Source organism: Drosophila erecta, unplaced genomic scaffold, assembly GCF_003286155.1.
Source record: "Drosophila erecta strain 14021-0224.00,06,07 unplaced genomic scaffold, DereRS2 tig00000021-arrow-pilon, whole genome shotgun sequence".
Taxonomy (NCBI): Eukaryota; Metazoa; Arthropoda; class Insecta; order Diptera; family Drosophilidae; genus Drosophila; species Drosophila erecta.
In genome coordinates this window covers 6,030,337-6,055,271 of record NW_020825198.1, presented here as the reverse complement: position 1 = coordinate 6,055,271, position 24,935 = coordinate 6,030,337, and the positions used below count along the sequence as shown (strand labels likewise).

General features: G+C 45.6%; 9 protein-coding genes across 11 annotated transcripts; 4 read left to right on the top strand and 5 right to left on the bottom strand.

Moving 5' to 3' along the window:
• Positions 1 to 93: 93 nt before the first annotated feature.
• On the top strand, positions 94 to 693 carry LOC6545413 (UPF0235 protein C15orf40 homolog). The gene has a single exon (XM_001971676.3). The coding sequence runs from the start codon at positions 231 to 233 to the stop codon at positions 648 to 650; it is 420 nt and encodes a 139-aa protein (XP_001971712.2). The 5' UTR covers positions 94 to 230; the 3' UTR covers positions 651 to 693.
• LOC6545412 (heat shock protein 83) lies at positions 689 to 4,590 on the bottom strand. The gene is made up of 2 exons (XM_001971675.3): positions 4,195 to 4,590; positions 689 to 3,244 (listed from the first exon to the last, which is right to left on the bottom strand). Exon 2 carries the CDS (start codon positions 3,242 to 3,244, stop codon positions 1,088 to 1,090), a length of 2,157 nt encoding a protein of 718 aa, XP_001971711.1. The 5' UTR covers positions 4,195 to 4,590; the 3' UTR covers positions 689 to 1,087.
• Positions 4,591 to 5,160: 570 nt separating this feature from the next.
• Positions 5,161 to 7,020, top strand: LOC6545411 (intracellular protein transport protein USO1). Its single transcript, XM_001971674.3, has one exon. It carries the CDS (start codon positions 5,235 to 5,237, stop codon positions 6,903 to 6,905), a length of 1,671 nt encoding a protein of 556 aa, XP_001971710.2. The 5' UTR covers positions 5,161 to 5,234; the 3' UTR covers positions 6,906 to 7,020.
• LOC6545410 lies at positions 7,021 to 7,720 on the bottom strand. The gene is made up of 2 exons (XM_001971673.3): positions 7,668 to 7,720; positions 7,021 to 7,590 (listed from the first exon to the last, which is right to left on the bottom strand). The coding sequence occupies exons 1-2, from the start codon at positions 7,686 to 7,688 to the stop codon at positions 7,165 to 7,167; spliced, it is 447 nt and encodes a 148-aa protein (XP_001971709.1). The 5' UTR covers positions 7,689 to 7,720; the 3' UTR covers positions 7,021 to 7,164.
• Positions 7,721 to 7,907: 187 nt separating this feature from the next.
• LOC26526380 (chitinase-like protein PB1E7.04c) lies at positions 7,908 to 9,710 on the top strand. Its single transcript, XM_026977145.1, has 6 exons — positions 7,908 to 7,974; positions 8,024 to 8,236; positions 8,294 to 8,342; positions 8,424 to 8,714; positions 8,901 to 9,495; positions 9,551 to 9,710. Exons 1-6 carry the CDS (start codon positions 7,951 to 7,953, stop codon positions 9,669 to 9,671), a joined length of 1,293 nt encoding a protein of 430 aa, XP_026832946.1. The 5' UTR covers positions 7,908 to 7,950; the 3' UTR covers positions 9,672 to 9,710.
• Positions 9,711 to 9,797: 87 nt separating this feature from the next.
• LOC6545409 lies at positions 9,798 to 11,014 on the bottom strand. The gene is made up of 4 exons (XM_001971672.3): positions 10,833 to 11,014; positions 10,282 to 10,762; positions 10,082 to 10,221; positions 9,798 to 10,022 (listed from the first exon to the last, which is right to left on the bottom strand). Exons 2-4 carry the CDS (start codon positions 10,306 to 10,308, stop codon positions 9,902 to 9,904), a joined length of 288 nt encoding a protein of 95 aa, XP_001971708.1. The 5' UTR covers positions 10,309 to 10,762; positions 10,833 to 11,014; the 3' UTR covers positions 9,798 to 9,901.
• Positions 11,015 to 11,058: 44 nt separating this feature from the next.
• LOC6543748 (cell wall protein DAN4) lies at positions 11,059 to 12,348 on the bottom strand. The gene is made up of 5 exons (XM_001971671.3): positions 12,155 to 12,348; positions 12,000 to 12,096; positions 11,644 to 11,947; positions 11,298 to 11,585; positions 11,059 to 11,244 (listed from the first exon to the last, which is right to left on the bottom strand). Exons 1-5 carry the CDS (start codon positions 12,179 to 12,181, stop codon positions 11,118 to 11,120), a joined length of 843 nt encoding a protein of 280 aa, XP_001971707.3. The 5' UTR covers positions 12,182 to 12,348; the 3' UTR covers positions 11,059 to 11,117.
• Positions 12,291 to 18,739, bottom strand: LOC6543747 (girdin). Of its 3 annotated transcripts, none has more exons than XM_001971670.3 (9): positions 18,200 to 18,739; positions 16,896 to 17,632; positions 16,558 to 16,836; positions 14,436 to 16,494; positions 14,139 to 14,377; positions 14,012 to 14,087; positions 13,763 to 13,926; positions 13,526 to 13,630; positions 12,291 to 13,314 (listed from the first exon to the last, which is right to left on the bottom strand). In XM_001971670.3, exons 1-9 carry the CDS (start codon positions 18,266 to 18,268, stop codon positions 12,897 to 12,899), a joined length of 4,146 nt encoding a protein of 1,381 aa, XP_001971706.1. In that variant the 5' UTR covers positions 18,269 to 18,739; the 3' UTR covers positions 12,291 to 12,896. The 3 variants fall into 3 exon arrangements, with proteins under 3 accessions (XP_001971706.1, XP_015013787.1, XP_015013788.1); XM_015158301.2 differs by having other exon boundaries at positions 12,291 to 13,311; XM_015158302.2 differs by lacking the exon at positions 13,526 to 13,630.
• A 223-nt stretch (positions 18,740 to 18,962) lies between these two features.
• On the top strand, positions 18,963 to 24,928 carry LOC6543746 (titin homolog). The gene is made up of 4 exons (XM_001971669.3): positions 18,963 to 19,397; positions 19,966 to 20,729; positions 20,797 to 22,210; positions 22,305 to 24,928. Exons 1-4 carry the CDS (start codon positions 19,319 to 19,321, stop codon positions 24,389 to 24,391), a joined length of 4,344 nt encoding a protein of 1,447 aa, XP_001971705.2. The 5' UTR covers positions 18,963 to 19,318; the 3' UTR covers positions 24,392 to 24,928.
• The last annotated feature ends 7 nt before the right edge of the window (positions 24,929 to 24,935 follow it).

Sequence of the window (24,935 nt, the reverse complement as noted above, 5' to 3'; positions counted from 1 at the left end):
TTTGATTCCGTTTAGATAATCACTAAGTTATAATTAACGAATTAAAATACATAGAATTTAAATTAAAATTTTTTTTCACTCACGAGATATGCTCATCCCTATTTGTGCGGCATCCCTGGTTTTGCCCAAGAATCAGCTGATAGACGCCAGCAGACTTCACAAAATTTGCCACAAGTTGCTATTAAAATGCATTCAAACTTCTAAATTATTTAAAAATAGCCAAAAAGCTAATGCGACGCTTGCTTACATCGGTCAACGCCCAAATAATGTCAAAGAACAAGGGAAAATCAAAGGCCGCCGTTGAAAGTGCGAAAAACGTTGCTAAATCGACGCCGGCTAAGGAACCCAGTCCGATTTCAGTCGATAAGAGCGGCAATATATGCATACAAATCCTGGCCAAGCCGGGTGCTAAGCAGAACGGAATCACAGGAATTGGCCTTGAAGGAGTAGGCGTCCAAATCGCCGCTCCGCCCAGCGAGGGAGAAGCCAACGCGGAACTGGTCAAGTTTCTCTCGAAAGTTCTGGGTCTCCGAAAGAGCGACGTTTCTCTGGATAAGGGATCTCGTTCACGCAACAAAATAATAATGATAACCAAGGGAGTGTCCACGGTGGAGGCCATTGAGGAGTTACTGCGCAAAGAATCCGATTGATAGATTTGCCTCTTTTCCAATAAATACTCATTCAGAACTACCATTTTTAAAACACTTGTTTATTTGGTTTTATGTTTATCATCGATCGGGTCATCAAACCTTATTTATATACTCGATTCTTTATATAGCTATACCAACTATGTAGCGCGTATGTAGTCTTTAGTTATTATACATAAATTACTTGGATTCTAAATTATAAGTTCTTAAAACGACAACTGCTCTTGAATGTTCTGTGGGATCCTAACCATTTAACGAGTTATTATTGGTTGTTTATGATTTAAGCGTATGTCTGTCGCTTATAACGCGGCAAAATGTTAATGAATACAAAATTTAACTCGGCCGTAGTAAACTCAGTATAAAAGTTCGAAACGCAAGTAAATTGTGTATGTGAATGCGAGTGATAGAATGAATTTTGGTTGTTTGTTTCGGCTAGTCGCTTAATCGACCTCCTCCATGTGGGAAGCGTCCTCGGTGTCCTCAACCAGCGGAGGGGCATCTCCGGCGCTCTGGGCATCTTCGGTGGTCATGGGCTCGTCTTCGTCGATTCCCAAGCCCAGCTTAATCATGCGGTAGATACGGCTAGCGTGCACCTGGGGACTGTCCAGCGAGAATCCGGAGGACAGCAAAGAGGTCTCGAACAGCAGGATGACCAGATCCTTGACAGCCTTATCGTTCTTGTCGGCATCGGCCTTCTGGCGCAGAGTCTCCACAATTGGATGATCGGGGTTGATCTCCAGCTGCTTCTTGCCGGCCATGTAGCCCATGGTGGCGGTATCACGCAGAGCCTGGGCCTTCATGATGCGCTCCATGTTAGCGGACCAGCCGAACTGCGATGTGACAATGCAGCAGGGCGAATCCACCAGGCGGTTGGACACCACCACCTTCTCGACCTTGTTGTCAAGGATGGACTTCATCAGCTTGCACAGGCTCTCGAACTTGGCCTTGTCCTCTTCGCGCTTCTTCTTCTCGCTTTCATCCTCAGGGAGCTCCAGACCCTCCTTGGTGACAGAGACCAGCTGCTTGCCCTTGTACTCCTTCAAGTGCTGGATGACGTACTCATCGATGGGCTCGGTCATGTAGACCACCTCGAAGCCACGGGCCTTGACGCGCTCCACGAAGGCAGAGTTGCTGACCTGGTCCTTGGACTCGCCAGTGATGAAGTAGACGTGCTTCTGGTTCTCCTTCATGCGCGACACGTAGTCGGACAGGGAGCAGAAATCGTCGCCGGAAGCCGAAGTGTGGAAACGAAGGAAGTCGGCCAATTTGGCACGGTTGTTGCTGTCCTCGTGCACGCCCAGCTTCAGGTTCTTGCTGAACTGGTCATAGAACTTCTTGTAGTTCTCCTTGTCCTCGGTGAGCTCCTCAATAAGCTCCATGGTCTTCTTAACCAGGTTCTTGCGGATCACCTTCAGAACCTTGTTCTGCTGCAGCATCTCACGGGAGATGTTGAGGGGCAGATCCTCGGAGTCGACCACGCCCTTCATAAAGTTCAAGTACTCTGGGATGAGGTCCTCGCAGTTGTCCATGATGAAGACACGACGCACGTACAGCTTGATGTTGTTGCGCTTCTTCTGGTTCTCAAAGAGATCGAAGGGCGTGCGACGGGGGATAAAGAGCAGAGCACGGAACTCCAGCTGACCCTCCACGGAGAAGTGCTTGACGGCCAGATGGTCCTCCCAGTCGTTGGTCAGGGACTTGTAGAACTCGCCGTACTCCTCCTGGGAGATATCATCGGGATTGCGGGTCCAGATGGGCTTGGTCTTGTTCAGCTCCTCATCCTCGGTGTACTTCTCCTTGATGGTCTTCTTCTTCTTGGCATCCTTGTCTTTCTTGTCGGCATCCTCATCCTCGCCAACATCCTCGATCTTGGGCTCATCGGTCTCCATCTCCTTCTTCTCCTCATCACCTTCCTTCTTCTCATCATCAGCCTCATCGTCGCTGACCTCCTTCTCGCGCTCCTTCTCTACGAGCAGCTTAATGGGGTAGCCAATGAACTGGGAGTGCTTGTTAACAATCTCCTTGATCTTGCTCTCCTCCAGATAGTCGGTCTGGTCCTCCTTGATGTACAGCACGATCTTAGTGCCGCGGCCCAGGGGCTCAGAGTTGTCGGCACGGACGGTGAAGGAGCCTCCGGCAGAGGACTCCCACACGTACTGCTCGTCATCGTTGTTCTTGGAGGTGACAGTCACCTTGTCGGCGACCAGGTAGGCGGAGTAGAAACCCACACCGAACTGACCAATCATGGAAATATCGGCGCCAGCCTGCAGAGCCTCCATGAAGGCCTTAGTTCCGGACTTGGCGATGGTTCCCAAGTTGTTCACCAGGTCGGACTTGGTCATGCCGATACCGGTATCGATGATGGTCAGGGTACCAGCCGTCTTGTTAGGGATCAGCTTGATGTACAGCTCCTTGCCGGAGTCCAGCTTGCTGGGGTCCGTAAGGGACTCATAGCGGATCTTGTCCAGGGCATCGGAAGCGTTCGAGATCAACTCACGCAAGAAGATTTCCTTGTTCGAATAGAATGTGTTGATGATCAAGGACATCAGCTGAGCAATCTCAGCCTGGAATGCGAAGGTCTCTGCTTCTTCCGGCATCTGCAATGGATTTACAGAGAGATTAGGATTAGTTTTAGTCTGTGGGTGAAAAATCAGGGATAAACAGCTGCATTTTCAGCAGCTGCTCTCCGTTTTATTTTTTTTTTTACCCCCTCTTTCTCTTTAGCACATGCCTCATTTAACATGCGCATGTACAAACAGTGGTGGTCGAAATTATAGCATTTACTTTGCCAAGTTCAGAAGTTAAATCTATCATATAATTAAGCTACGCGAACTCTTTCATCGCAAAAGATTGTTAAGTCAAAATATTTAAATATTATTATGCAAACTTGGTTGGTTGCTAATTTTTCTACCCCTGCTGTGCCAACTCGTGTGTAAGTAAGCATTGCATTGAAAATTCGTACATCACCAAGGAAATTTGTGGAAACGTCTAGAAGCCCAAGGAAAACTTATCTGCCTGGCAACCAACATAAAAATGGAGCAAGTAGAATTAAAAACCGCAATATTAAGATTAGCCGACTGACGCCACATTTTTATTTGGTAGTATTCGTCATTGGCTTGCATGTGTGTGTTTGTGCACACGCACATGTGCATGTGCAATTTAAAATGGAAATGCAAAGAAAGCACGTGTAATTGTACATGAAGGAAAGTAATTTATAATTAAAAGGCCCATTTGGCATTAGGTTTAATTCATGCTGATGCATAGAAACTCTTAGAACATTCTCGAGCGACAGAAAAAAAAAAAAAAAACCGGCATTTTGTTACTAGGCACGTTGTCACCCCTAAAAAGAGCGGCATAAGTCCATTTAGTAGTAAAAGACTCTTGCGTTAACATAAAAAATAAAACTTGGCTTCTAGAAATTTCAAATCGATATCTTGCATTTGGGTCAAGAACATTCGAGATGCCAGGACCAGGCAAAATGCACATTTTAACCATTGCCACTGATAAATAAATGATTCACTATTTTTTTTGCAATTTGCATACTCACCTTGTATGTATGTTTTTCGTTCTATTCACAGAATAAAGGTAAAAATACAGATATTTTCACTTTGCTTTGTATAGAATTGGAAATTCACAAAACTTCAGACGCTATTTGCTGCTACGACGCGCACTGCACGAAATTTTTTCAAGACTCGAACCGGCGAACGCCGCGAGTCTGCTTTTATAGAAAAATCCGACCCGAAATCGAAGCGTCCAGAAACTTCTAGAGTCTTCCAGATGCCAGGGATGCAATTTCCTGTGAATATTAACGTAGATCAGTGTTGTAATACGGTCGAAAAGTGCGCAACCTGTGCGGGCGAATTCAAAAATTGTACTGAACTATGTTTGGTGGAAATTCGTCTAAATGGTCTGAACGATTGAGCACAGCCCACTGGGATTACTTAAAATACTCCCATTGGTAATAAAAAGGCCCACTAGGTTTACATTGTGATTAAATAAAGAAAATTTTATTTTCACCCAACCTAATTTATTTGTTTTGTTCTGAAAACAAAATAATGTAAATATGCCCAGCATATGATTTGAAATTTGTTTGCTTCGTTTCAAGCTTGTTTACTTTTTCCCACCAGACTATCGATATTTCCAGAGTTTCGGTGGAGCAGTTCGGTGGAGCAAGTTGGTTCCTGTGGAATAAACTAGATCAATTTTAAGCTGAAAGTAAAATTTGAAATGGCTTGAGTGGTTTTTGGAAGAAAAAATATTAGAAGGATTTCCTGGTTAAGTTGTTTAAAAACAGACGTGTTATATTCCCGAAAATCATTGCTTATTTGAAAAACCCGTTAAGCACACATTCATTATTAGGTCCAAGTATAAAACCTTATTATTTAACTAATGAAGAAATAAATAAATAAATAAATAAATGTTTTTTATTAACTAATTTAGGAAGTATCAAATTACTGATCATTTCGTTATAGTCATAGTATTTCGTTATAGTATTTATACTATCGATAACTCCTATCGATATCCTCAGCTGACCTTAACTTGTCCACCACTAAGAAACATAAAAGTTGTTTATTTATATTTGAACAAATGGGCGGCACTAAGTGTTGTTTTCGTGATTGTCCGGTGGGTTCTAGCCGCAACCCCAATATGCACTTCTTCAAGTTCCCCGTTAAGGATCCGAAAAGGTTAAAGGACTGGGTGAGGCATTGTTCCAACCCTGATGTTTCAAATGCACCACCGGCCAAACTGGCAGCTAAAACAGTTTGTGCCCGGCACTTTCGTGTTGAATGCTTCATGAACTACAAAATGGACAGACTCATTCCCATGCAGACGCCCACTTTGTTCAGGATCAACAGGGATCTGGCACTCGACTTTGAAAGTCTCGACCAGAACGGGGAAGCCCTTCTCGTGAAGTTAATGCCTCCAAAGCAGCCCCATCTAATACCTCCCAGGGATTTTGAGTGTCCTCTGGGATTCGTGGATGATGAGACACAGAATGTGGAGGTTATTAAGAAACTGAATACAGTTGACTTCAGTGAGGAGGAGGAACAGCAAAAAGAAAACGATGTAGCCGACGAAGTTTCCGGAGATTTTTTTGATTCGGAGCAGGAGCAGAAGCAGTCGGTTGTAAGCAAGGAGAAAGCAGCGGTGTCAGGTAATACTTCTACAACATCAACCAGCGGTTCGGTGATGCCTCAAAACATTCTAGATATAATAAGTCAACTGCAGCCTTCATTGGGCATCAAATTGATTAAAATGCCAGTCACAAGTCAACCAATAAGCGAGAATATCTTGCCGCTGCTTGAAGAGCAGCTCCTAAAAGAGAAGACAGATGATCTAAGCATGATGAAAACAGTTACTAAGGAAGCAGAAAAGCATCTTAAATCGACAAGTTGTATTATTGACGTCATTGAAATGCCAAAACTTGCCGATAAATGTCAAGAAAAGCAAGTCCCCACCAAACAAGAGTACCGGCAAATTAATAGGACTGTGATTAGAAAGCGTGGGATGCAGGAAAGAGAGGCCGATAAACTGTATGAAGAGCAACCAACCGAGGAGCAGTCTAAAAAAAGGAAGCCACCCCAAGAAGCACTAAATACGGACCCCTTCGCTCAAACTGAAAACGGTCTTATATTGAACCGAAATAGACAACTGCAAGAGAAAGTCTGGGGTGAGCAGAAGCAAACTGCGAAATTTGAGAAACCCACTCAATCAATCCAAGAAAATCAAAGTAATCCCATTTCCGAAACCTTATCTGAATCCTGTATAAGCCTTGAAGAGAATACACTTAGTAGTGACAGTGAGGACGAGTCTGCACCAGACGAGAAACCATCTTCCTCTGAAGATGGCCTGCGCGACAAGCTTCGTCAATCCTACGATAACCTACAGGCCGAGTTTGCCAAGCTGTCAGAGGAGAATGCTAAACTGAAACGACTGCAAGCGGAATACGCAAAGGCTTCAGCTCACGTCAAACCGGCAGCCAGCTCCCTGACCAAAGCTCAGCTTTACATGGCTATAAAGAAATACGTGGGACCCACTATGGCCGCCTTGCTACGCATGGAAATGTTCGGCGGCTCTGAGGATCGCACTTGGAAGGATGACGAGCGGGAGTTTGCAATAGAGCTACTCCAACTAGGCGATGAGGTGTACAAGTACTGTTGCGACGAGTGGCGCTTCCGCTTGCCCTCCATTCGGATTGCGCGCTCCTGGCTAGAGAAAAAGAAAACGGAAGATTCGGAAGAGTTTCTTGACTTATAGTCTATTTGCCATAATTGGCTAATTTAAAAGGTATTTTATTCATAAATTATTTGATATTTTAGTTTAAGGCATAACATCAGTTTCGATTAATTTAATAAAATAAGTTAAAAATCCATTTACGCACAAAGAATTTATATTTATTACCAAATTGAAGCAATGATTATATTTGACATAACATTTATAAATTCGTTACAAAAGAATAATATTATTAAGCAAAAGCAAGTATGTATATGCTTCTTACTCCATGTAAATACCAAGGTTAATTCAAGTGGCAGATGATGGAGTCATCAGTGGCCTTAGTGACGCAGATCTCCTGAGTTGAGGCGTCGCAGAAGTAACCATCCGGGCAGCTTCCGGTCACATTTGTGGGCGTTATGGCGCCAAAGCAGAAGGCGAATGTGGAGCGCGAGGTGCAGGCGAATGTGTAATTGGGAGCACACTGGCCACAGCTATCCGTATCGCCACAGCTGGCGGGAGTCTCGCTCCTCTGGAAACAGATCACAGGCTCGTCCGTGCACACCAGGCCATCCGTGCAGACAAAGGTCTGGTTGGTATTCGGCTGAGAGCCGCCGAAGCACAAATTGTATGCGGTCTGGTTGATGCAGGAGGCTCCATTTGATTGGCACACATTACAGTCTGCCTGGATCCAAGCGATTGGAAAGGCCCCCAAGGCTGCCAAAGCAATCTGAAAGTATATAAGGAATGTTCAGACAGAACATTGTCGTACAAAACCTTTAGTGATCAACTTTCTTTTAAACTTACCAAACCAAGCAATTTGTACATCTTCACAAGTGTGTGGATATTCTGCGAATGATCATACACCTAAGTGCCAGTCTTATTTGTACATTTTGGCAGCCGTGCCGAATTTTGTTCTATGACACGCTAAAATTTAGGAGCCTTGGGTGATAAAAATATCTGGTTATCTTTTTATGGGCGCTAAGCAAACGCTAACTGAGGGTGTGGTCCGGCTTAGGCTCTATAAAGAGAATTGACACTTTAACCAGCCATCACAAGTAAGTTGCTCTTCCCGGCAAATAGACAAACTATGCCAGCCAAAATTACCCTAAAGGTGAGTGTGCAGTAAACCAGAAGAAAGTAACCCATTTCGCATATTCCAGGTTCTCCTGCTCCTTTCGATTTCGAAAGCGGCTCTTGGGCAGTCCGATTGCTCCGACTGCTCCTTGACAAATGAACAATATGCGTGTGTCAGTGAGACTGCCTATGGGCTTTGCTTTGATCAAGGCACCGTGGACGAAAATGCGGTCCACAACTGCCGCGATGGGTACTACTGCGTTCTTGAGGGATTCTGTGCACCCATGGCCTCAGCAGAAGTGAGATTTAGTTAGCTCCGTGGACACTTGCCAATTCTCATACTTCTTTTCCCTCAGCCGGCTTGTATCACAGTCACTTCTACGACCACAACGGATATAGTAACAGGTTGGTAAATATAGCACATATCTCTTTTTTTTATGAGTTTATTGCCTGCGGTTTCCATTATTTTGTACTTTGAAACCTTAGAAACTACAGAGTCAACAGTAACCACTGCAGCTGAAAACACCGATTTTACAGATTCTACTACTTCTGAAATTATTACCGAATCTAGTACAGATTCTACTACTTCTGAGCCTACTACCGCCGAATCGAGCACAGATTCTACTACTTCTGAAATTAGTACCGAATCCAGTACAGATTCTACTACTTCAGAAATTATTACCGAATCCAGTACAGATTCTACTACTTCTGAAATTAGTACCGAATCCACTACAGATTCTACTACTTCTGAAATTAGTACCGAATCTAGTACAGATTCTACTACTTCTGAAATTATTACCGAATCCAGTACAGTTTCTACTACTTCTGAAATTAGTACGGAATTCACTACTGATTCTACCACTTCTGAAATGACTACTGATTCGAGCACCGATTCAACAACAACTGCTACTAGCACGGATTCGAGTATTCCGCCCTTTACAACTGAACCATCTACCAGTACTCCAACTACTTCTGAAATTAGTACGGAATCCACTACTGATTCTACTACTTCTGAGCTTACTACCGAATCGAGCACTGATTCTACTACTTCTGAAATTAGTACCGAATCTAGTACAGATTCTACTACTTCAGAAATTAGTACCGAATCCACTACAGATTCTACTACTTCAGAAATTAGTACGGAATCCAGTACAGATTCTACCACTTCTGAGCTTACTACCGAATCGAGCACTGATTCTACTACGTCTGAAATTAGTACCGAATCTAGTACAGATTCTACTACTTCTGAAATTAGTACCGAATCCACTACAGATTCTACTACTTCAGAAATTAGTACCGAATCTAGTACAGATTCAACTCCATCTGAAATTAGTACCGAATCCACTACAGATTCTACCACTTCTGAAATGACTACTGATTCGAGCACCGATTCAACAACAACTGCTACCAGCACGGATTCGAGTATTCCGCCCACAACAACTGAACCATCTACCAGTACTCCAACTACAGTACCTTCGGAAATAGATCCTAACGTCTATTGTGCAAAGCTGAAGACCAAAGGATACTTTCGAGTTGAGACTGATGCAACGTGCCAAATGCAAGTATATTTATCAAATTCAATATGCATTGGCCTTAAGTGTTGGATTTTCTAGGTATGTCTATTGCTATAAATTGAGTCTGGATTACCTGGGTTGGCTTTATTATTGCAATACCAATGAATACTACAACTCAGATACAGAGGCCTGCCAATCCACACGACCGAGCAACTGCTAGGTTTCAACGATTAAAGGAAACTCCATGAAAATTTCTATGAATTATCCATAAAAAATAAAAATATTTTGATTTGGTATTTGCTACGTGTTGCTTAAGTAACTGAGAAAATTTGTACTTCCACTTTAATAGTGTTTTTAATTTTTAATGCAATAAATTAGGAAATCATTCATATGTAACATCTAGTGCACTACTATTTAAGCATAACTAATGTGTTTTAAAGCTTTCCCATTTTACACACATCCCGCTGGTTTGCGTATACTGCAGAATTTGAGATCGGCATCAAAGAATAGGCCGCTGTGGCAGCTTTTGATTAGTGCCCAAGTTGAATCATTGACATAACAATAGACGTAACTGCAAGTGAATTTACATTTTAGTACGTGGTAATCTGCATAATCAGCCTAGTTGCTTACGTGGCGCATGTGGAGTCATTCTGGTTCGCAATCATGACCGATTTAACCGCTTCCTGACACGCCTCATCCGCACTCCAGGACCCCGCGTCCGAATCCCTCAGTGCAGGAGCTGGCCCAGCAAGCAGGCAGTGAACCAAGAGCTATTGGGTGGATTCATTTGATTGAGGTTATGGAGCCACCGGCAGTCCTTGCATAGTTACCAGGGATATAATTACACTCGTCCACATTGTCGATTTAACCTTGCTACACTTTGCACACTGAAACCTTGAAGAACCTAAGTGGCCTTTAAATACCGATAGGATTTAATCTGTTGTATCGTTTATCTCGGTACGCTTTGGCAATGTATTTAATGTTTATTGCCTACGTTTATTAATTTGTTTTGTCACCCTCACTCATACGCATGTATGTACTTTGTTTATGGACTTCTCAGATATGTGTAAATTTCTGGGTAATTTCTTGGTGTTATCAAGAAGAATCATCCGGGTGTTTTGAATATGCAGAAATGAATTTATTGCCGCATTAAGTTCTTGTCTTGAAATATGCTTATTTTTAGTTTTTGTTGCCATCAAGAAATGTAACGTTTATGTATAACCATGGGGTTCCAAGAAAATCAGATACAATAATCAATCAGGTTTGAAGGCGCTGCAGAAGTTCAAAGTGGCATCAAAGTATTCGATCGTCCTGCAATTCTTAATTATGTAGAAGACATATCCATTGCCAACATAACAATATATCCTAATAATATTCATACCTATTGCAGGTGGGATCATCTTCGGGTTTCAATGTGCTAGACTTGGTAAGGCCATCGCATTTGTCACTGGACTTAGTAGTGGGTTCGGTAGGCCTGTTGCTTGGTGACCGCACTGCCTATTGCTTTCTAAAGCATTACAGACCCCCCTGGCTCTTAAGTAGCTTTTGTATTGCCCATCAATCTTATCCAATGCTATAAAATCTTTTTATTATTCCAAGAAAACTTATCTTTTATTGCTATCAATAAATATGATAAGGAACGATTACTTTTGTTGGAACACCAAAATTAAGTGCAATAGTCCGGCTTGGTATCGGTGCATGTTTTCAAGGTAACATCATAGTATTGGTTGGCCTTACAGTTCTTTATCAAAGCTATTGTTGCAGATCCATTGTTAACATAACAATATAGATACCTAGAGGGAGTGGTTTATGTAAGTTAGTCCGTGGAAATTCGTGGTTTACTTACGTAGTGCAGGTCGGATCGTCTTGGTTTTGAAACAAAGTGTTCTTAGTGACAGTCGAGCAGGTTGCCTCAGCACTCCAGGGTTCCGCTGTGGTGGTAATAGCCGTTGTTGTGCTCACGGTGCTGGCGGTTGGGGTAGTTGTGGCCACAGTGGTTGTCGCCTCCACGCATCCATCCGGCTTGGTGGCGGTACAAACATTCAAGCTTGTGCTGAAATACTGATTAGTCTTGCATGACGTGACTTTTGTGGAATGGGTTCCGCTGTCGCTATCAACTGAACAGGTTATAAAACTGAAAAATGTACTTTTTAGTCTAACATCGAAAAAAATTTTCATCTGAGGGTAATCACGTGGTGCAGGTGGGATCATCTACGTTTTCGAAAAAGGTCTGTTTAGTGTATTGCTGGCAGATATCATCGGCATTCCACGGAGCTTCAGTCGAAGAAGTTGGGATAGCAGTGGATGCCGTGGTAGTTGGAATAGCAGTGGTTGTCGTGGTAGTTGGGATGGCAGTGGTTGTCGTTGTCTGGATCTCGGTGGTGGTACTGTCCTCCTCTGATTTGCAAACTGGATCAGCATTTTGATAGCAAGTGTAAAAGCCATCTGTGCAATAAAAACCCTTTGGACATGGCAAGAGATCATATGATGGCTCTCCTGAAAATTAAAACGTGCCATAATCCACATATTTTATTAATAATCTACCCACCGTCATAGCAGATGGAAAAGGTGGTTTCACTGTGGCAAGCGACATTGCTGGCACTTTGACACACATTGCATGTGGCCGCCAAGTATCGGATCAAAAGCTTGAGTTTATTAATTAGTGATTATTAGCCAGAAGTTTGCACAGTTTGTAGTAGTTACCAGTAGAATAAGCGCCTTTAGCCACATCTTTTCTGTCTCCAGTCGCCTTTCATTCTAAAATACTGGGGACGAACGAATCACCTTTTATGTACCTTTGGTTATCTTTAGAGACTTGCCGAAAAAGTGAGATATTTTCTGTATGTTTGCTTAGTTTTATTGCGGTGTTAGGCTTTGCGTCAATAAATAGTACTAGGCTACAAGTAATTTATAAAAATATATTCACAAATTAAAGGCGCGTTGGTTAGCTGAGAGCAGAGTACGAGTGTGCTTTACAACATATCTAGGAATACATAGATTCGAGTCGAGTTTACAAAACACCAAATGAACGGATATAAATATTTATCTTGTCTTATCAGCGAAAAAGAAAGCCTTTTGCTTAGGACGTACATTGAGGCCGGTACAGCTAATGTTTAACATATTTCTTTATAGTTTTGTGTATATAGGGGTGTATACTGGATAGTTATATGTTCGCATAGTTGTCGCGTAGTCTTGTGGAGTTTTTATATTGCATAAATAGGTACAAACTATAGTATAGTACATAATCTAATTGTAAAACATTTCTTAAGGCAAATCATAGCGGTTTAAGCAGCACTTTACATTTACATATGTAACTTGCTTAAGGCAACATCGATGTTCTAATGCGTTTAAAAATAAATTCGTTAATTTCTAAAACGAAATAATACTTCGTCAGCAAATGCATTATATTCGAGTTCATGTTGTGGACGTATACTGTTTGAATGTTTTAGACGCAGCCGTACTCATACCAGATGCTATTGCTCTTGTCTTCAGTCCGCTTCCTTGCCGACTTGTCATCCTGCATGGTCGTTCCCGAAACGCTGCCGCTGGCCTGCAGCAGAGGGCTCTGGTCCCCGCTGCTCGGGGATCCTCCGATCGTGGTGTTTATCCGGTTGTACATCAGAAAAGTGGCCGGACCCACCGGAGCACTGTTTTCGGTACTCTTCTGAGGCGTCTGAGGTTCTGCGGGCGTAGGAGTTGCGGCATTGCCGGAGCTACTGCAGCCACCAGACTGTGACTGTGCGGCGCCGGGAGTGGAGCCATCGGGAAGCTTCTGATGTTCATCGATAAGATAAACAGTGCGTCGAGAGCCGGCCGTTCCGAGGGTCAGACTGCTGCCTGTCACGTCTGGCGCTTCAAGACTGCTGTGAAGCAAATGATTAATCAGTAACTAGATGAACGAAATTTTTTAAACACAGGTGGGGAGCAACAACGAAGGGAAATACGCATTCTGCAGAGGGAGCTATGGAATAAGGATTGATAGTAGCCACTTGAACCCTTGGAGCAGACTCCAATCTGTTTCAAATGGCATGTTTTAATGGGGTAGAATGAATGTTAAACATCAAAAGCGCATACCCGTGCACGCTATTTCTACGTGAGTTATTCAAATCCGTACGTTTCTGAGCCTGCAGGCTACTGCGCACGGCGCCGCCGCGTTGGATCGAGTTATCCAGCAAATCCCTACTCGGACATAATGTACAGTGTTTGTTTGGTGCGAGTGTTGAGTTGTGTATAATACATGTAAAAAGAACAAATACCGTGAACCCAAAAATCTAAAAAACCATCCTTTTCCATTCCAACTGAATGGCTTACCGCTGCAAACTTTGGCGGAGCGGAACATTCCTCTGGAGCAGGTGCGTGTCGGAGGCAATCGACAGTGGCTCCTCATTGCTATTATCCGACTCATTGCCGCCTGACTCGGAACCGATCACGAACTGCGAATTGGTACGGGCGTCATCTACCCAAGAGCGACGGTTCTGAAATAAAATGTGTTTTTGTTAGTGAGTTTCCTTAACAAATCTATTTGGAAATTGTGATTTTAGTTTGATCCAGTTAACTTACTCGACTGGGCACTTTGTTCATCAGATCCGAGCTAGCCTTCTTTACCCTTCTAACTAGCATGCTGGCAAACGGTTTTCTGAAATTTATAGTTAATAACAGATGTAAATTGAATGGTTTTATTATTTACTTCTTGTGCACTGTGGTCTCTGACTTCTTGTAATGCTCCATAATTTTCTCCTCCAGCTTTTCCTTCTGGCGCTTGAGGCTGTGCACCCGTTCGGTATAGTTCTTCTCCTCCTCATGAAAGTGCTTTTTGTCCTCCAGGGATATGGCTAAAAGTTCTTGATATTGGGAGAGCAATTGTGACACATTGTCCATCAGAGCCTTGCGCTCCGAGTCCAGTTCAGCATTGTTTTGAATCAACATCTGCATGCAAATAGTATATTAATAGAGTGGATTAATAGCTTGGAACTTTTGAACCCACCTCACAACGCTGCTGAACCTTGCTGTATTCCATCTGCAGGCAACGGACTTGATCGCTCTTGGCATTTAGCTCGCCGGAGAGCTCAGTGTTTTGTAGCTTCAGGCTGGAATGCTCCATGCGTACCATCTTATACTGCTCCTGGATGTTTTTATATTCGTTCTTAAAGCGATCGCTGGTGGCGAAAAGATTGCGAAAGTCGTCTGTCAGCTTGGAGTGCTCGGTACGCAGGATTGACAGATCCTCGCTGCATGTTTTCATGTTGTTGTTTTGAGTGGTCAACTCCTCAATGCGTTGCTCCAATGCCGACTGCTGTTCACGGGTATCCCGCAGCTCCTGGCGCAAATCCCGCACTGCAGCCTTCAGCTGTTCCTTGTCTTTGTTCAGAGACTCGTACTCCGCGGAGAGTTGATCATGCAGGCATTGCAACGTAACCTGATCCTGCAAAGCATGTTTATGCTCCTGCTGCAGTGAATCGATATCTTTGAGCAGCGTGTCCTTTTCGGCAGCCAACTGGGAGTTTGCCAGCTGTAGGGCTACATGCTGGGTATTCAGCGAAGTTATTTGCGAGCCCAGAGCAGCCACGTCCACGCTGAGACGAGCATTCTCCGTCTGGAGCTGAGTGTTAGAATCCTTAATACGGGTCAGCTCTGCTGATTCTCGTGCTGGACTTAGACGTAGCTTGTGCTCAAAGCGAAGTTCCTGCGAAGAAGGTTGCGTTGGTGCAGGAGCTGGAGTAGCTGCGAGTTCAATGTTCTTTTCCACAGTAAAGATCTCCTGACGGTGACAAAGCACACACATGTCGGACTTAACGCCACCTTCTCGCTCCTCCTCATCCAGCTGCTCTCGGGTCACGTTCAGCATTATCTCGCGAACCGTTTTAAAAGTCTCTGGGTTGCGCACCAGTTTTTCCACCACATGCTCCACATTCAGCTCACCGGGCTCTTCGTCCGCCAGTCCCAGTTTTTCCAAGTTGTTGCGCACTTTCTTCGTTACTAGAGTACCGGTGACCAAGTCGTTTCGAAGAGTGCTGATCATCTCTTGATCAATGATGCGCTGCGAAGCTAGCTCTTGGTTTTGCTTTTCCAGTTCCACAAGCTTCTGATGCACTTGCTCCGAATCTTCGAGTGCTTTACCCAGTTTTTGCAGTTCCTTGCTCTGTACATCGAGTCGATTAATACTGTCGTCCAGCTGCACAGACTTTTGCTCGCTGCCCTCCTTCAGTTTGGACACTTCCTTAAGCAGGCTGGCGTTTTCGCGCTCGTATGTGGAGACCTTGGCTTCGATTTCATAGAGCTTATGTTTAGTAAGCTCGTATTGCTTTGATTTTTCCAAGTATTGCTCTAGTTCCTTTGTCTTGCTCTCCGCCAACCGTTCAAGATCGTCGGCTCTTCGCTGAATGCTTTCATTGAGGGTTTGGATGCGTTGCTTTTCCTTGTTTAGGGTTTCGACATGTTGCTCGGCATCCGAAAGCTTTTGACGATCAGCCTCGCGTTCCAGGCTCTGTCGATCGTAGCTCTTTTGGCGATTATCCACGGCATCCTGTAATTTTTTGTTCTCCTCAAGGGCATTTTTAAATACCCCTTCCAGTTCCACATTCTGCTGAGTCAGACGCTGTATGTTTTCTTGCATCTGTTCAATTTTAAGAGACAACTTTTTCTTTTCCTTCTCCAGTTCTAGCATCTTGCTGGTGGACTCGTGGAAGCTACTTTCTTTTAACTGTTCCAGGGCGGCAGTCAAACGACGGTTTTCCAGCTCGAGCTTCAGTGCACGGGTTTGAGCATTGTTTGTTAGCTGTTCCGAAAGGCTATTGTCACCTGAGTTGCAATCGTCTTCGTTTTCGGAAAAGGATTTATCCAAATCCATCGTTGAGTTGAGATTCCTGGCTACCAGTTGCAGTTGCGCGTTCTCCTCCAGCAGCTCTTCTAGCTTGGAGCGATCTACATCCCGTTCGAGAGCCATGTCGTTGAGTTTCTGCTTGTATTTAATGATCTCGGATTCCAGGGAGATGGCATGTTCAGACCTCTTTCGGTAGCGCTGCAGCTGCTCCTCCAGCATTTCCCTGAGAAGGTGAAAGGGATATAAGTTGGGAAACATTTAATGGTATTTTGATTGGCAAATATACTTGGATTCAAGCAGCACACGGTTATCCTCCCGCAGTTCCTCAACGCGCGATTTATAAAAGTCAGAGTCTCCGAGTTTCTCGCGGTACTTCTGAACTTCCACCTCCAGGCGATCAGCTCTTTCAGCCCTTTCCCGGAGGATGTCCACCTCGTCACGATATGCAGATGCCCGCTTGGCCTCCGTGAACCATTCCTGACTTTCCTGACGCAGCTTGTCAAACCGCGCCTTCTTGTCATCCAACTCCTCACGTAGCTCCAATAGATTCTCGGACTTTTCCTCGCTTAAAGAAAGTTAAGGAGTTACCTAACTGTTGGTTAAGTAAATAGTAGTTTATCTTACAGTTCCTGACGCAGCTTGCGGTTCTTTGAACGGAGATCGGCACATTCTACTGCAAGGTGATTACTTTCCGAATTGGAAGAGGATGAAGGTGTTGAGGTGGCAGTTCCGTTTGAAGGAGAACGTGAGACGCTGACACCTTGGCCACACTCCACCAAATTGTCGCTGGCTGCCATTTCGGTCTCCACGCACGCCAAATCGATCCACTTGAGATACATGACGTCCCGCTCCTTTGTCAAGCGCAGGATGTGCGTGTACATGCTCTGTGGCGTTAGTCGTTCCAAGGAGTCCTCGGTGAGCACCAAACTGTGGCTGTCGGTCACCTGTTTGATGAGTCCTACAATAGCGTGCTGGGTTTCTAAGTCCAGTTCCTTGATGCGAGCAATAAACAGTTCCTTGTTGGGACATTGCACAGCTGCACCGAGGAGCAGGGTCAGCAAGGTCTTCATCTGTTCGAGTCCGTTTTTACTCTCCGGATGATGACCCAGGGTGAAGGCATCTGGTAGGACCAGTATGGTTTGACCTAGCTCCTCCTCAAAGAAACACTTTAGATTCCTCACAACGCACTCGAAGTTCTTGGCCCTAGCGATGCTGAGAGACTTTCCGTTAAGATCGTTCAGCTCGCTGGGATTATTCTGCGGCTCAGGGTCGATCTGCAGCCAAACGCTGTGGATTATGTGGCCATCCAGCAGGGAGGTGTATCCGGCGAGAAGCTCGGCACGTGGCAGACATGATTCCAGCTGTAAAGGAAGAAAATACCAGTTTTAGATACGGAATTCAACAAAGCGGGAGTGAATATGTATGTTTATTAGCTGGACAAGAGCTCACTATGCTTGACTTCTCATTGTACCGTAAGCTGTCTTGAGCAAGTTACAATGACCTTGGTTCTTTTGCTTGCGGAAAGGCACATCAATACATACATATATACAGTTTTGGTCAAAAAAATAAGAGTCAGAAGTGAAGTACGAAACAGATTGTTGTTATGATTATAAATTAAAGAATTATAAACGTACTGAGATTTCATATATACACTGGCTTTCGTCGTAATTAAACGCAGTTAACTCTTTAGATATTATAATTATTCACTTTTTGGAGGTTTCCCTGTAACGAACGATTCTATTTCGTTGACCCCAGCTGTGTATATGTGTGAGTGTAAGCAGGTTGTTCTCACGACATTGTTGTCGTTTTCGCCGTTTCCAAATGTGAGCGCTTGGCAATCGAACACTTGAATTATTTATGCCAAGCACATAGGCCCACTGGCGATGCAAATATCGAGCATGTTTATCCATAGCAGCCGCAGTACTCACCCAAGAAATTATGGACGAATTTACAAATTCATCAATTTCCATTGGCGTCGCGGTCGCAGTGCCAGCCATTATTGTTGTTGTTATTGTTATTGGACGGACGGGTGGAATAGGTAAATGCAGGTATGTATGTATGCGTGTGTGAGTTCGTGCCGCTGCACCTGCCGCAATGGAACAGCTGCGGCTTCTCCAAAATGCGATGCTATGGGAAATCGCTTTTATTTTCCCAACAAGTAGAGTCCAATAACAGCCTCCCGAAATTTATGCCAAGGACGGGGCATTTTCACATTGCACATGCAGGCAAGTCGCAAGATCACAGTTATAACAACACTAAAATACGTTGGAGAGCACTTTGCGGGTTGAATTTGCTTTAATAAACTAGACAACAAGAAAGCCTACAAGGCAGCACTATAAAAAAAATAGTGAAATATTTTTTGGGAAGACTGAACTGTTGGAAAAAAGCATAATTTGTGCCGGTGATGACACTCGACTGCTGCTGCCAACTATCGAATGCGGTGGAGGGGCTTAGTGATGGAACTTTGTGGCGACAAGTGGCTAGCTTGTGACTAGCTAGAAATTAGCCAAATCCCAGTAATACACTGTGGAAATTTATTGATAATTGATATTTAATAATTCTGTATTGATTTAACTTTAAATTAATTGATGTTATCATATGATTGTGATTATCTGATTATATCAACAATACATTAATTATCCCTGGAAAATAGCTAGAAAGAAGCTTATTCACTTCCTTAACGATTGCAGATCCTATCGATGTCGATAACTGATGTCGAGCCCAACAGAAATCAAATTTGAAAGAGAGCAGAAAGCTTTCGTGGATCGGCGGAGGAGGAGGATGCTGGGCTAACGAACCGAACGGAACGGATTATTTAACGCGCCGCAAAAATGGCAACGCTTGCAAACAAAAGCCTGCAAACGCTACGAAAGTTACATTACTAGAAGCTAACCCACCTGAAGTTAAAATATTTGAAGTGGAAAGTGCTGTAATTGGCGATTCGAAAACGACGGGTTAAGTTAAGTTAATTTCGACTGTCTATATATAGATTCTCTGTATAGGCAAGCACAATATTGCAAATAGGTTAAATATCTAAATATCTCGAAATGGGAAATCAGCCGGGAAAGCTGCACACGCATCCGCAGGGCGGTCGTCCCAAGAAGAATGTCCACTGGAAGTCCGCAGGCAAGTAGAAACTCCAGATCACATCAGTGGCCCAGTCCCAGTACGTATTCCTACCCAAATTGCAAGATATTAGAGGAGGCCCCACATAGCTGGCTGGCTGGTGGGAGCGCTAGAAATGGGTCTATTTATAGCCACTCGCACACTCAGTGGTTGCCGTGTTCGTCTGTTTGGCCCCAAAATCTAGCAACGTCAAAGTAATGTTGTCGTTTCAAAAGCGGAAGAATCATTATGCTGAGATAAATACTTTTGTAGGTGCATAGTTTGTAAGGCCCTTTAACGGCTACAAAATGGAGAAGTGACAGGAAATATACTTAACCTGAATATCTTACCAATGCAATCTTTTTGAATTGAAATTGTTTTTTATATCAAACCGCTTAGGACCTTTATTTGTATTAGATATTCAATATTCTCAATTAAAAGTCAAATATCGAGGTATTTGCTTTAAAGATTAACGTTTTTTTTTTTCGCATTATATTATATTTTTCGTTTTTTTTAAGCTTTAACCTTAACTAACATGAAATAGTGAAAAAATACGTTGTTTAAATACCATTATTTTCTCGCCAAGCAGAGCGACCCTCACCGCCTGGCCGACCCATTCTGACGCCAGTGGCACTGCCAGAGCAGCAACCGGACGTGGTGAACCTTCGCTGGGATCGGCCACTCCACGATGGAGGTTCACCCATCACTGGCTATACTGTGGAGCACCGGCGCATGGGGTCACCCCACTGGGTGAGGGCCACGCCCACTCCCGTAGACCGGTGCGATGTGTGCATCAGTGGACTGGAGCCAGGATGGCGTTACCAGTTTCGATGCTTTGCCGAGAACATTGTGGGGCGATCCGATGCCAGTGAGCTATCCGATCCACTGACGGTGACGCTGCAGCGAAATGCCATAACCGTGCCCCGGTTCATCGACGAACTGGTGGACACGAATGCCGTGGAGGACGAGCGAATCGAGTTCCGAGTGCGCATTCTTGGCGAACCGCCGCCGGAGATCAACTGGTTCAAGGATGGCTACGAGATCTTCAGCAGTCGCCGCACCAAGATCGTCAACGACAACGAGGCCAGTGTCCTGGTGATCCACCAAGTGGCGCTGACCGACGAGGGCGAGATAAAATGCACGGCCACCAATCGAGCGGGACATGTGATTACCAAGGCAAGATTGATGGTGCAGGCTCCTCCCAAGATCCGATTACCCCGCACCTACGAGGATGGACTGATTGTTGAGGCGGACGAAGTGCTGCGCTTAAAAGTGGGTGTGGCTGGACAGCCACCGCCCGCTATTACGTGGCTCCATGAGGGCGAGGTCATTGCTCCGGGTGGACGCTTTGAGGTGGGTAGTCTTACCCTGCTCTACCCCTTTTGTACTCACTAAATAGGTAACGTACTTCCTATTGCAGATCACCAACACGGAGAAAAACTCGCTGCTCAAGATCGATAATGTGCTTCGAGAAGATCGCGGCGAGTATATGGTGAAGGCATGGAATCGATTGGGTGAGGACAGTACCTCCTTTTTGGTTACAGTGACCGCCAGACCCAATCCGCCGGGTACTCCCAAGTTGAATATGTCCTTTGGCAAGTCGGCCACTCTCTCCTGGACAGCTCCACTTGACGACGGAGGCTGTAAGATTGGCAACTACATTGTTGAATATTTCCGTGTGGGCTGGAACGTTTGGCTCAAGGCGGCCACCACTCGGGCACTGACCACCACTCTTCACGATCTGATAGAGGGATCCGAGTACAAATTTCGGGTGAAGGCAGAGAACCCATATGGCCTAAGCGAACCGTCGGGGGAATCGGAGCTGCTCTTCATCCCGGATCCCAAGCGGGGAATCACCAAGCCGAAATCAGCTACAAGGATAGCAGGAGATGAGAAGGACAAACCGAAGGCAGGAGCTGGAGGGGTGCAGGTGCCACCACGCAGAAAGACTTTATCTCCTCCACGGCCACAGGCAGATGCCTCCACGGGCATGTCACCCAAACAGTCGCCCAGTGTGAAGCGGAAACCCAAACCGCAGCTCATAGACAACGAGCAACTGACCCACGAAATGTCCTACGGAACTTCGGATCATGCTCTAAAGATGGACGTGCGCAAGAGTCCCTCGCTGAGTAGCGCTGATTTGGCTAATAAGCCGACGACAGATGGTTCCAATCCAAAGCTCAACGTGACACTGGTGACCACTACACTGGCACCGCTAGATAAGTCTGTACCATCCGCCAAGGCACCTAGGACACCAGCTACGTCTCCCTTGAAACTATTCAATCCTAAACCCTCAGGAGCCCCTAATAATAGGTCACCAGCGCAGCCAAAACCACAGCCACTGCCCACTCCGCCCAAAGAAAAGCCGGATAAAACCTCACCTAACCAGAAACGGAGCTTAAGTCCACCCAACAAGAGGCAACCAGCTCCACTTCGCAAGAGTCCCACGCCACCGGAACCAATAAAGATTACCCCAGCTCTGTTGAGGAGTGCGGAGCCCGTTCAACTGGGAGTCAACCAGAATGTAAGACGCTTTTCTGGACAGACCCTAAGCCCGGCCAGAAATGTGCCTACTCTGGCGTTGGCAGTGGCTTCCGGTGTGTCAGCTGTAATTGGTGAGAGGCTGCCCACCATTGAAATCAGTGCACCACCAACGCCCCAGGAGGAGGAGCCTCCACTACCAGAGCCCAGTCCATCTCCAGAACCAGCTCCAAAGTCCCAATCCAATGCAAGGCGATTCTCCAGGTCAGCCGACAAACACGACGATGTCCACACCAGCAATGAGTTCATGCTGGTCGTCTTCGACAAGAATAGCAGGTTCAAGGATAAGGATAGTAAGTTTTCAATGATAAGCATTTCAGGACTGAGGATTACCCACTAAATCACTTCTTATGCTAACTAAACCCACCCCATGATTCTCTTCCCCAGAACAAGATTCCTTTGAGCTGGACCTGGAGGACGCCATCCAGCCGCCACCCATTTCGATTTCTGCGCCGGATCTGGCCTTCCTAGAGTTTACAAACTTGCACACCACCTTCCCATTGCGTCGCTCCGTCAGCTCCACGGAACTCCTGTATGAAAGGGCCATGGCCAGGTTCTACGAGGCAGTGGAACTCGAGCAGGCTTCCAAATCCCGCAAGGCTTCGCGGGACAAACTGGACACTCCGGTTCCCCATCAAACGCCTGCTAATCTCCGCAAGCGTCTGGGTTCCATTTCTGAGGCTGAACGCTTGTCTTTCGAAAGAAGGAGTGAGATGCGACGTCAATCGGCGGATATGGTGTCCATTTCACGAAAATGGGATTCCAGGGAAAATGTTAATGAGATGGGTAACATGACACGTACTCACACCACTGGACAATTGCCCTTTGAGACGCGAAAGGATCTTCGCGAGCCGGAAGCGGAAGAGGACCAAGATGTAGAGGAGGAACACTTAACTGAGAGTACGGCTGATGATAGCGAAGATATGGATCTGGATTACGATGAGGATGTGGACGTAGAGTATCCGCCGCAAAAGAAGCTGCAGCAGCAGTCCAGTAACGATCTTGGCTCGGATTACACAGAGAGCACTGCATCCTCGGAGCAGGACTCCATCGAGAAGTTCAAGATGGAACTGCTGGCGCGCACCCGATCACCCAGTCCTCGGGATCTGGAGACCTATCATCCGCGTACCATGGGTGCTGGAACCTTTACACCATACAGGGCCCCCACTCCGGAGCAGGCTGCCGTTGTGCTCAACCGTCCAGTGCCCCTGCCCAGTCCGGATTTTGTGCCCAAGCCGATCCTTAAGAGGTCCTCCAATGAGCATGTGGAGCAAGCTGTTAGTCCCTTGCCGAGTCCTTTGTCCTTTAGCAACGAAGCACCGGCTATCATGGTGCCTCCAACTTCAACTGTTTCAACTGCAGCAACTAGCAATCCCAGCACCCTCAAAATGGACCTGGCTAAGGGAATCAAGTCCTTTTTCAGCCGCGACAAGAGATCAGCCACCGAGAAGAACACTGAGGCTAACGAGGAGATATCCAATCCGTTGGAAAAGACCAATGCTGCTGCCATCGCAGCGGACTTGGAGGCCAAGCGGAAAGCGAAGGAGGAGGAGGAACTGCGTCGCAAGGAGGAGGAGCGTCTTATGCAAGAGGAGGCCCATGCTGCAGTGGATCACTACAGCGATCTGGTGAAGGAGGTGGGCAGTTCTCACAAATACCATACTCCTCTATACCTAGACCGGGATGAACTGAAGCGAGCGGCTGCAAAGGCAGCAGCGGAAACCGACGAGGAGGACGTACTCACCCATGCGGAGGAACTGAAGAAGAGACGTGCCACCGGTGGCAGCGAAGACCTGTTCCTGGCTCCCCCCGTGGTCAGGGAGCGAAGGCTCTCCATCTCGGAGCGGGAGCAACTTGTCCATGTCCGGGATGCAGCTAGTAGTCTGGCATTCCACCGTTCGCCCGAAAAGCCAGAATCTGACCAGGAGCACGAGTCACAGCCATCACAGCAGGACGAGGAACCGGAGTACCCCACTGTTCTGGTGGTGCCCCCTCCCAAATCAAAGAACAAGAACGACTCTGAGACTGAGAGCGTCATGAGCGAGATGGTGGAGGCTCGTCCGGATGCCAGGGGACGGACTCGCTTGGTGAAGGTGAAGAGGGTGATCCGGCGAAGGGTCCCTTCGAGCACTCGATCCCGAGACGCCTCACTCACCAGACCTGTGATTCCGGATGTAGACGGCAGTCAGCAAACTTCCTTGATCCTCTCCGCCGCCGACAGGGACATGCTGCAGAAGGCAGCCACTCTGGCCATCCTCCAGTCGGAGGAGCAGGCCCACGAGAAGGTTCGCTCGGCTCTCAGCTACTGCACGGACCTGGTCCTCTTCCTGGTCGCCTGCTATGTGTACTTGTTCAAGGACGCACGCCTGGTCCTGCCCATTCTGGGCCTCATCATCTACAGGCAGCTGGGCGAGGCAGTGAGGGGTTATGTGCCCGGTTGGGTGCGCCGCAGGTTCACCGGGGATGGTAGCTAGACCAGCCAGTTAGGCATCCCATCCCCTGCCCACACTCACATGCGTTTATCGGTTAAGTTAGTTTTTATTACATACGACTTATTTATACGTCTTAAGGTAAAGAAGAAGGTATCCCCTCCCCCGAGTACATCGTACTAGAATCTGTATACGTAAAATCCCTGCAATCCTGCTCTGGTTTTAGCAAATAAGTATAAGGAAACACTTACTTTGGCATTAACCACCAAGTCCGACCAACATCTATGAACCAGAGTAGGGAACTATGATAAAACCAAAGTTTATTAACCCACCCATGAATATCACTCAACATAATTTCTTATCGTCGGTTTTCCAAAGTCCATTTCGGAAGGATAACAATTAGTTATCATCCCTAAAAATCGAAAAAAAATTAATCCTATATATCCCCAGTTTTGGTTTGCTTTGTGTATGTATGAGGAGCTATGTAGATCCTAATGTTATGAAGTGTTTGTTTGCGGTTCTATGTGGTCCATCCGGATTGTTGGTGATTCACTTTGAAAATAAAGCTTAGCATGTTATAAATTCGTAT

Coding starts and splice junctions, on each gene's coding strand:
- LOC6545413 (XM_001971676.3), top strand. CDS start 231: ATGCGACGCTTGCTTACATCGGTCAACGCCCAAATAATGTCAAAGAAC.
- LOC6545412 (XM_001971675.3), bottom strand. CDS start 3,244: ATGCCGGAAGAAGCAGAGACCTTCGCATTCCAGGCTGAGATTGCTCAG.
- LOC6545411 (XM_001971674.3), top strand. CDS start 5,235: ATGGGCGGCACTAAGTGTTGTTTTCGTGATTGTCCGGTGGGTTCTAGC.
- LOC6545410 (XM_001971673.3), bottom strand. CDS start 7,688: ATGTACAAATTGCTTGGTTTG. Junction 7,591..7,667: donor TGTACAAATTGCTTGGTTTG/GTAAGTTTAAAA, acceptor ATATACTTTCAG/ATTGCTTTGGCAGCCTTGGG.
- LOC26526380 (XM_026977145.1), top strand. CDS start 7,951: ATGCCAGCCAAAATTACCCTAAAG. Junction 7,975..8,023: donor CAGCCAAAATTACCCTAAAG/GTGAGTGTGCAG, acceptor CGCATATTCCAG/GTTCTCCTGCTCCTTTCGAT. Junction 8,237..8,293: donor CACCCATGGCCTCAGCAGAA/GTGAGATTTAGT, acceptor CTTTTCCCTCAG/CCGGCTTGTATCACAGTCAC.
- LOC6545409 (XM_001971672.3), bottom strand. CDS start 10,308: ATGTGGACGAGTGTAATTATATCCCTG. Junction 10,222..10,281: donor CGAGTGTAATTATATCCCTG/GTAACTATGCAA, acceptor TCCACCCAATAG/CTCTTGGTTCACTGCCTGCT. Junction 10,023..10,081: donor AATGACTCCACATGCGCCAC/GTAAGCAACTAG, acceptor ATTCACTTGCAG/TTACGTCTATTGTTATGTCA.
- LOC6543748 (XM_001971671.3), bottom strand. CDS start 12,181: ATGTGGCTAAAGGCGCTTATTCTACTG. Junction 11,948..11,999: donor CTTTTCCATCTGCTATGACG/GTGGGTAGATTA, acceptor TTTAATTTTCAG/GAGAGCCATCATATGATCTC. Junction 11,586..11,643: donor GATGATCCCACCTGCACCAC/GTGATTACCCTC, acceptor TACATTTTTCAG/TTTTATAACCTGTTCAGTTG.
- LOC6543747 (XM_001971670.3), bottom strand. CDS start 18,268: ATGGCTGGCACTGCGACCGCGACGCCAATGGAAATTGATGAATTTGTA. Junction 14,378..14,435: donor AGGTTCAGCAGCGTTGTGAG/GTGGGTTCAAAA, acceptor ATTTGCATGCAG/ATGTTGATTCAAAACAATGC. Junction 13,927..14,011: donor TGAACAAAGTGCCCAGTCGA/GTAAGTTAACTG, acceptor ATTTTATTTCAG/AACCGTCGCTCTTGGGTAGA.
- LOC6543746 (XM_001971669.3), top strand. CDS start 19,319: ATGGGAAATCAGCCGGGAAAGCTGCACACGCATCCGCAGGGCGGTCGT. Junction 19,398..19,965: donor TGTCCACTGGAAGTCCGCAG/GCAAGTAGAAAC, acceptor CTCGCCAAGCAG/AGCGACCCTCACCGCCTGGC. Junction 20,730..20,796: donor CTCCGGGTGGACGCTTTGAG/GTGGGTAGTCTT, acceptor TTCCTATTGCAG/ATCACCAACACGGAGAAAAA.